The sequence below is a fragment of the Megascapheus bottae genome, chromosome 33 (assembly GCF_031878675.1).
Source record: "Megascapheus bottae isolate mThoBot1 chromosome 33, mThoBot2.hap1, whole genome shotgun sequence".
Taxonomy (NCBI): domain Eukaryota; kingdom Metazoa; phylum Chordata; class Mammalia; order Rodentia; family Geomyidae; genus Megascapheus; species Megascapheus bottae.
Genome location: NC_143541.1, coordinates 5,678,536 through 5,687,695, shown reverse-complemented (window position 1 = coordinate 5,687,695; position 9,160 = coordinate 5,678,536). Strand labels below are relative to the sequence as shown.

General features: G+C 51.0%; 1 protein-coding gene across 3 annotated transcripts in view; it reads right to left on the bottom strand.

Moving 5' to 3' along the window:
* Positions 1-893: 893 nt before the first annotated feature.
* The window catches only part of Mtmr14 (myotubularin related protein 14), a 48,094-nt gene continuing 39,827 nt past the window's right edge, over positions 894-9,160 (bottom strand). Inside the window, exons 18-19 of one of the 3 annotated variants that reach the window (XM_090324003.1) lie at positions 5,532-5,687; positions 894-1,475 (exon numbers count right to left, since the gene is read on the bottom strand). In XM_090324003.1, coding sequence (XP_090180129.1) covers positions 1,292-1,475; positions 5,532-5,687 — 340 coding nt within the window. In that variant the 3' untranslated portion in view covers positions 894-1,291. The remainder of the gene's footprint in view (positions 1,476-5,531; positions 5,688-9,160) is intronic. The other 2 variants (XM_090324006.1, XM_090324005.1) reach the window with 2 other exon arrangements.

The following is a 9,160-nucleotide window of genomic DNA, read 5'->3' as shown; positions in this document are numbered from 1 at the left end:
CAGAACTATCCGTGGTTCTGAACCACCGGGCGTACCTGCTCTTTTCCTTCTTGAGCCTCTCACGGCCTCTTCCCATGCTTGGTGTACCTGGGTCACCAAGTATGACAAGTGACATTCGTTCTGTGTGCCCGTGGGCAAGTTTCTCAGCATCTCTGGGCTCACGGGTAGAAGAGCCCTAAGCACACCTACTTGGAAAACGTGTAAGATCCCCAGCAACCCGAGGACAGGAAACATAAACCAACGCCAGTTCAAAAGCTCAGGCTTCTGAAGACATTTGTGTGTGTGCCAGTACTGGGGCCTGGGTACTGGTCCTTAGCTTTTTTATTGAAGGATGGTTGCTCTGCCACTTGAGCCACACCTTTCTGACATTTTGCTGGATTTGTCTGCCCAGGGTTGGCTTCAAAAAAAAAAAAAAAAAAAAAAGATCTTTGAATCACTCAGCCTTCTGACATCCCCCATGCAGGGTGCTCACATTGCAGCATGGAAGGGTGGCTTCTGGTCCTTTCCTCCACATGTGCCCCAACTTCTGCCTCCCAAATCCAAATGTCAGGCCCTTCACAGGGAGAGCAGGGTTCCCATGGGAGTTCCATGCTGCCTTAGGCATTGTGAGAGATGAAGTTCCTCAATCTGTGCAAGTGAAGGTCCCAGGAGGCTGTGGAATCTGCAGACCCATAAGTGACGAGGGCCTGCTGAGCCTGTGGACCCTTTTCCCGACTGGCTTCGGGAGTGCATGCCCACCTTCAAGGCTCAAGAGTTGAAGGACAATGCAGACTCTCTAATGACCTCTTTCTCCCAGTCCCTCCCCCTAAAAAAAACCCCAAACACCCTTTATCGAACACAAAGTTCCAAATGGCTACAGAAAGTAACCAAATGAGAAAGCAGAAGACTGGGTGTTCCAAAAGACCTTGACTTTATTTTGTGATTGGTGTTGTCACCTCATTCTCAGTGCAGATGACCCCCTCCTCCCCAGGAAATAGGAACCGAGACTGGGCTCCTTTATGACGTCAGGGCCTCCACAGGGCCCCAGGGAAGCCCCACATGGTTCTGAGTGGATGGGCTTCTGCAGAGTGGGGTCAGTAAGAGGCAGTGACAACGGTCGGCGGTTACCAGTCAGGAGGCTGGGGGTTAGAAACCCATTCTTGGCCCTGCTCAGCCTTGGGGCTGCCATGTGCACAGTGGAGAACAGGATGTGAGGTTTGCCCCAGCACTCCAAGTACCCCTTGGCCAGGCATGGCTTTGATTCCACTAAGGCTCAGCTGAGAGAGGAACAGGAAACTTTGGGCTGGGTGCTTCACAAGGTGGTGGTACTGGTGCCCCGGAGCCCAACGCCACGGACAAACTGTTCCAGCAGACCCCCAATGGCGCCAGAGGGACTGGGCGCTGCTGCCCGGAGCCCCACGGTGCGGCTGTACACAGCCAGGAAGGCTGAGCGCACTTCCTGCAGCCTCGCCTCCCGATCACTCAGAGCTGCAAGCCTGTGGGAGAGGGGGAAGAGGAAACGAATGCTTTACCCCAGATAGGCTCCAACAGCCCACCTCACTCCATTCACGCTCGCCAGCATCTACCCTGTGTTGATAGTTGGAAAGAAGAGCCAAGGGCAAAATATCTAGACTAACAGTAGTAATTTTTTTTTTGGGGGGGGGGTGTTGGTCCTGGGACTGAAACTCAGGTCCTCGGCACTGTCCCTGAACATTTCTGCTCAAAGCTAGTGCTCTACCATTTTGAACCACAGTGTCACTTCCGCTTTTCTGGTGGTTAATTGGAGATAAAAGTCTTGCAGACTTTTCTGCCCATGCTGGCTTTGAACCATGATCCTCAGATCTCAGCCAGGATTACAGGTGTGAGCCTGTAAATGCAAGTTTGGGGGCTTGAGCTCAGCTCTTAGGCACTGTCCCTGAGCTTCTTTTGCTCAAGGATAGTGCTCTGCCTCTTGAGTCATAGCTCTATTTCCATTTTTTTTTTTCTGTGATTAGTTGAAAATAGGAGTCTCAGACTTTCCTTCCCAGGCTGGTTTTGAATGCTGATCCTCCTCCTCAGTTTCCTGAGTAGCTAGTACTATAGGCGTGAGCCTGTGGCACTCAGCACGAGCAGCGATTTTTAGGGAGCACTGACCTAAACTGTGTTGTGAAAATGTTTGTCCTTGTGGTGGTGGGGAGAGAAGCAACTGCTGTTGGCTTCTATTCCTCAGGAAAAACAAGCTACAGTACAAACCACCTGCCCCCATACCTGCCAGTAAGGAAACCCCCACATCTGGCAGCAGCCCTTAGCTGCTGGAAGCCACAGCCTTCTTGAAGGTGGGACCTGATACTACCTGGGAGGAAGCTCGGGCCCTACAGAAACCAGGTCTCTCAGGGGAAACCATCTGGCTTGGCTACACCTGTCCCTGTGGCTGCTGGTAAGACAAGGGTATTGGCTTTTCCAGGTGACATGTGCCTTCCTTCCCTGGCCTTTCTGACAGAGGTCTCCTCTCCTTACTTGGCAATACAGATGAAGGAGCAGGAGAAGTCATGCTTGTTGAAGTGTGAAGTCCATAAGGCTGGTTGATATCAAGTCTTTTGATTAGAAGAAAGAAGAAAAAAAAGGGCCAGGGGTTTGCCTAGCATGCGCGAAGACCCGGGTTCGATTCCTCGGTACCACATACATAGAAAAAAGCCAGAAGTGGTGCTGAGGGTCAAGTGGTAGAGCTCTAGCCTTGAGAAAGCCCAAGGACAGTGCTCAGGCCCTGAGCCCATGCCCAGGACTGGCAAAAAAAAAAAAAAAAAGCCTGAAGCTGAGCCAGTGGTTCATGCTTATAATCCTAGCTACTCAAGAGGCTGAGATCTGAGGATCAAGGTTCAAAGCTAGTCCAGCAGTAAAGTTGTGAGACTCCAAATAATCACCAACAACCTGAAATGAAGTTGTGGCTCAAGTGGTAGAGTATTACTTTGAGCAAAAAAGCTAAGGAGATAAGGGGATAGAGCCTAGGCCCTAGGACTAGAACTAACAAAACATTTTAAAAATTAAATGAGGCTCCACCCACTGTGAACTCAAGGTCAGCTCTTGCATGTCCTTTCACAGCCTCCTCAGGACAGTCTTCCCAGAGACTGTGGGATGAGCCCATTCTCATCCAGCTTGGTACGAGGACTAGCCAGAACCACTGACTTGCTCCAAGCATCTCCTGTCCCCAAAACTATCCCTGGGACTCTGTCAGACACAGCAACATTCCCAGACCCAGGGTTTAGGGGAGCAGATGGAGGTCTGAGAACTGGGGTAGTATGGAGAGGCCAAGCAGGAGCCAAGGATGTACATCCACGGAAGTGGACCAGGAAGTAGAGAGAAGGGAAGTCAACAGCTCCTGCAGCAGCACAAAAGAAGCTGGTATGGGATTCCTTTGACATGGGAGCAACCCTGAGCTCCCTGTGATATTCGGGGGAAGCCATATGGTCCCAGCACTTTACTTTCTATTAGATTTCACACAGGCTGGGACCATGAGTGTGTCCCTCAGCTTCCAGCCTAAGAAATGGAACACTGCCAGTAGTGTGGCCTAGTGGTGGTGTGTTCGCCTAGCATGCTTGAAACTCTGGGTTTGATTCCTTGGTACCACATGCACAGGAAAAAGCTGGAAGTGGTGCTGTGGCTCGAGTGATAGAGTGCTAGCCTTGAGAAAGCTCAAGGATAGTGCTAGGCCCGAGTTAAAGACCCAGAGCTGGCAAAAAAAAAAAAAAAAAAAAAAAAAGGAAAAATAGCCAGGTGCAGTAGCTCACGCCTGTAATCCTAGCTACTCAGGAGGCTGAGATCTAAGGATCATAGTTCAAAGCCAGCTCAGGCACTAAAGTCTGTGAGACTCATCTCTAATTAACCACTAGAAAATAGGAAGTAGGGCTGTGGCTCCAGGGGTAAGGCAGAAGCCCTGAGCTGAAGAGCCCAGGAACAGCGTCCAGGCCTAGAGTTCAAGCCCCATGACCGACTTAAAAAAAAAAAATAAATGAGGAAAAAGAAATGGGACATCTACTAGTCCACACATGTGTTCTTACTGCCCCCCACACTTCCATCCCCTCCCCACCCCCAGCGCCCCAGAGCTGGGAAGTAGAAGGTACAAAGACCAACCTATTCAGAGATATAACTGGAGCCCACCTGACAGCAGGCAACAGCTCTCAGAGTAGCCATTCCCTTTCCAGAGCTGGGCAAGAGGCTTGGAGAAGTAAAGATTGAGACCTCAAGACAGCTGGTAGGCAGAGAAGCTAGGATCTTTTTCCCTGCTCTAATGAAGCTGAAGAGTGACTTCACCAAGAACTGACGGGACCCCATCCCACCATCTTGATGGCTTGAGATCAATAGTAGTTCTCTGCAGTTTTTAGACCTAGAGAGTTGCCTTGGGGCTCAGAAGTACAATCCAAATTCAATTTGCAGGGCCTGGACTGGGGGACCTGAGGCAGGCCCTGTGCACTGAGGTGCTTCAAACCAGGGGAGGGGAAGTCTATGCTGCTGTCTTAGATGGTTCTCAGGACATTCTGGCAGAACAGAAAGTTCCTAATGAGAAGTCCAAGATCTTTGTTTTTCCCTCCCAAAATCCAAGGTATCTTGCTTCAGATGTAGGCCCCTGGCTATAAGGAGTGTGGTCCAGGCACAGTAGACTCAGAGAAACTTTGGCACCCAGTGTCAAGGTCTGGACCTGCAAGTACCATCTTTAATCTCAAGGTCTGGTTGTTCCTGACTGCTTTTGGCTGGAACCAGAGTCCTGCTATCCACGTCCCCAAGACACCTTGCTCCCTGCCTAATAGCACTTGTAAGAATGGAATGGATTCAGTTGGGAGGGGTGAGTCTCTAGCATTTGAAGCCATCTAGCCCTCGGTGTGGGGGTGAAAGAAAAGCTCTCTGGTAAGTCCACGTGGGAAGCAAGCTCTGTTTCCCAAGTCACTGGAGGGAGCCCTGCAAAACAGCACAGGGGCAGGGGGTAGGGGGCAGGGGCTCACATCATTTCTAAGTCCTGTAAGACCTGGAAGCCCAGTTGTGGAGCCCTGCAGAAAGGATTTTGCAGTCATGCAATCTAGAATTGTCATCCAATTCTCTTTCCTGCTCAGAGACAAAAGTGGCACTCAAGGTAAGTGTGTGAGGAGGGAAGGCAGGAAAGCCACTCTTGGTTCTGCTCAGAAGCAGAGACCGGGCTGAGTACCACTCTGACTATGGCTTCCAACATACACACCTACCTTCCTATCCCACTGTTCTGCTTTCAAAGGATTCTCATGTCAGGCAAAGCCTTGTACAGAAATAGAATCTTCTATAGTTACAGTCCAGCCAGCTTTCCCTCAGGGCACACCTGACATGCTGTGGATGGTTTGGGAGGCTGGCAAGAGTGAACATGAACCCTAATGTACTTTTTCAGCAGCCCTCAGCCTCCTCTGCTCCATGGGAAGTCCAGCAAGCTGCAAGCAGGGAGGGCAAGTTCCCTGTTCCTGGGGCTGGCTTCTACATCGTTCCTGACCAGTCCGGCCTGCTCAATGGCTTGTGACAGGAGCAGGGGAGCATCCTGCCTCCTCAAGCAAGACACTTACAGAGAACTGTTAGGGAGCTCATCCGGGAAGCTGAAAGGGAGAGAGGAGTCTGTGTGCAGGACAGCCCGTTCCTGAATACTGCCACAGCCTGTTACCATCTGCCAGCTGCCAAAGTCTGTGGAGAGAGAGGATCCGGGCAGGGGATGGTCCACTGATCTGGGGCAGAGAAGAGAGAGAGGGGAGATGATGCTTAGTCAGTCATATGCCTGACAGGGAGGCCTTGAGGGGATACAGTGGCCCTGGGTCATGTCTGCAAGGTTCTCTCAAGGCATCCAAAAGCCAACCACTTCCTTCACAAGTGCCAACAAAGCTGGGTTAGTAGTGTCTGAGGAAGGAAGAAGAGACTGTAAGGTCCACCTGGCTACAAAGACAATGCTTTGTACAGCAAATAAAGAAGCAAAAGAACCAATGCAAAGCAGGGAGAAGAGGTGAGTCAGATCTAAAGCCTTAGAGCAACATGTGCTCACCCTGGTGTCTGATGCAGTAAGCAAAACCTTGACAGCACAGAGGAGGAGCAAGGCCGGAGGCTAGGCCTGGGTCACCCATTCTTTCTGACATGCAGATGTGCAAGGTGAGAAGTAGAAAACCCCGAGCCGCAGAGATCTGATCCGAGGGGAGAGAGGCCGGGCCTCTTGGGAATGTGAAGGGTGGTGATGGCAGCCCTGAGGTCCCCCTTCCTTTGCTGGGCCTTCCAGAACCCGTAGTTTGCATTCAGAAGCATCACTCAGCAAACTCATGGGCTATGCCCAGAGGGAAGGGATGAATCAGGCAGGCACTCGACAACTTCCTCATGCCTTTTTCTGAAGGAGGTCTGGAGGAGGAAAGCTGCACTGGGAACCTACGGCTGCCACCTCCTCTCTACTCACAGCCAACCCCTCTCCTCTATCCTGCAAGAGTGGAGGTCAGGAGAGGACAGGAGGAACCAAGCAAAGGGCTTTCATCACCTACTGCAGATCCCAGTCCCCAGAGTGCACCGTCTTTGGTGTGCGACCCTTTATTTTTTACTTCACAACAGTGGAAAGGGCCATAGCAGGGTCCCAGAAACAGCCCAAATTGCCAGTAGGGCTAGGGAGCGGGGCAAAGACTCGCTGACCCTGGCCTACCCCCCTGGCTGGCATGGAGACCTCCTGCAATAGCCCCCACCAGCCATCTACTTCTGGTGATCCTTAACCTAGATGAATTATGGCACTTGCTTGAGGTCTAACAGCCAGTGAGCACGAGAGCTTGGTAAACCCAAGTCTGATTACAGATTTGTCCTGAAAGAGAATCACCTTGAGATGAAGGAGAACAGATGGATTTTTACGTTAAAGCTGTGGTGAACTGGCAGCTCCTGTGACTTATGGACTCACTACATTCATCACCGTCCTACGCTCTACAAGGTCTGTGATGGCACCATCAGGATTGAGAACAGGACATGGTCTGCTACCTCATGGAAGCCTCTGGGGTGTGACAGAGCAGGGCTTCCTTGTTTCTAGATGGAGAAACTTGGCTGGACTCAGGCAGTCTGTAAATCAAAGAGACAGCTTCCCAGGAGAAGTCTGCCCGGGGCTTCTTCCAAGCCACACTGGGCCCTCAGCCAGCCCAACACCCCTAGAGGCACAGACTGGCTCCTCAGTCTTTCCAGTGGTTTAAACTATACAGGAGAATTGGAAACAATCTCTAATGACCAGTGCTGAGGGACTTGGAAGTTGGAAGGTGAAAGCAAGAAACACAGTAATGTTACTGTCAGCCACGTGAGTAATGTGGCTGGAATAATGAGCTTCACAATTGTAGGCATTTTTAATATCACTTGAGCTGTATTCTCCAACCCTTTTCTTTCTCTGGCTGGCTCTGAACCATGATCCCCAGATCTCAAGCCTCCTAAGTAGCTAGTGGCTAGGATTACAGTTGTGAGCTGCCAGCGCCCAGAATTGGGAAGTTTTTTTTTGGGGGGGGTAGGTCTTGGGGCTTCAACTCAGCCTGGGCACTGTCCTTGAGCTCTTCAGCTCAAGGCTACTGCTCCACCCTTGGGCGTGGGCATTCTTCCTGAGCTCTACAGCTCAAGGCTACCGCCCTACCCTTGAGCCAAGCCCCACTTCCCATTCTCTAGAGATTAACTGGAGATAAGTGTCTCAGGTCCTTTTGTGCCCAGGCTGGCTTTGAACCTTGATCCTCAGATCTCAGCCTCCTGAGTAGCTAGGATTATAGGTATGAGCCACAGCACCCAGGAACTGTTTCTTATACCCCAAACTCTTACCTGACTCTAAGGCAATCCAAGAATACCCTGACCACAGTAAATCCACAGAAAACAGACAGATGGTTCCAGCATGATTCCCCTCAAGGACTCCTGGTCACCTATATTGTCATTTGCCTTTGCTTCCCCAGGGTCTAAGCAAGAAGCACACCCAAGGCAACAGAAGGTGGCAGGGGGGTATGTGACCCTATGGGCCAGGAACAGCTCATAGCTGGCAGTCATCTTTGACAGACCTTGACATTTTTCAAGAATAAACACAGTTTCAAATGAATCTTCCTCTGGAGCTTTTGTCAAAGAACAAGTAGCAAAATGGCCATCCAGTCATCAAGCAACATGTATAAAGGCATGAAAGGAATTATTATTGGAATGAAATTAGGCTTTTAGGGGGTCTGTATGTCACCAAATCCAAACTAATCCTTGCCAGTGCCAATCAGCATGCCTACTTAAGGATGCATCCCAGTGACGGCCCCACTCATGGCCTGAGTGAACAGCACTAGGAACGAGACCTGGCTCTTCAGTCATGGCATGGGTATGCTCATCATCCTCTACAGAGGACTTCTGTCTACGTGTGCTTCAAGTTTCCTGAGTCACCAACTGCTTCTCAACATGCCTGGATCGGGTGCTCCAGGAAAGAACAATCTGATATGGAGCAGAACTGCGCGCTGCAAAGAGGAGCCTGGCTTCTCTGCTTCATAAAGACAGCCTAGGGGCCAGGTGCTGGTGGCTCACACTAGTAGTAATCCTAGCTACTCAGGAGGTGGAGATCTGAGGAATTGTGGTTCAAACCCAGCTGGGGTAGAAACGTCCATGCGACTCTTGCCTCTAAACAAAAAGTCAGAAGTGGAACTGTGGTACAGTGATAGCCTTGACAACAAAAGCTTAATGACAGTGCTCAAACCTAGAGTTCAAGCCCCAGAAAAAGGGGCGGGGGGAGAGGAAGACAGCCTGGGACAGAAGTCCCTGCTTCTAATGAGACAGTAGGCAGGCGGCAGTGGCTGGGGGAACCACTAACTGAGCAGTGGTGGTTGGTTCCTGTGTTGCTATTTAGCTATTCAACCAGGCTGCTGGGCATCCTCCGCCAAGTTCATCTGCTCTGCAGGGAAGCTGGCTTCAAGCTGAGCTCAGTGGTGGCAGCATCCGCCTTGGGCGTGGAGGATGCTGTGCAAGCAATCCCGTTTTCCCTAGAAGAATGTCTACCTCCAGAGCAGAGACCAAGGCCACACTGAGCTAGAGCAGAATGACTTCTTAGAGGTGGGGGAGCAAGGGAGCCAGAGCACCTGCCAGCCCTGTAGGTGATGGTTTAGTGGTGAGTGATACTGCAAGCCACCTGTCCTTCCTGTGACGGATGGGGATCTGGGGCTCCACAGACTTCCCTCCCAACCTGGCAATGCCTTAC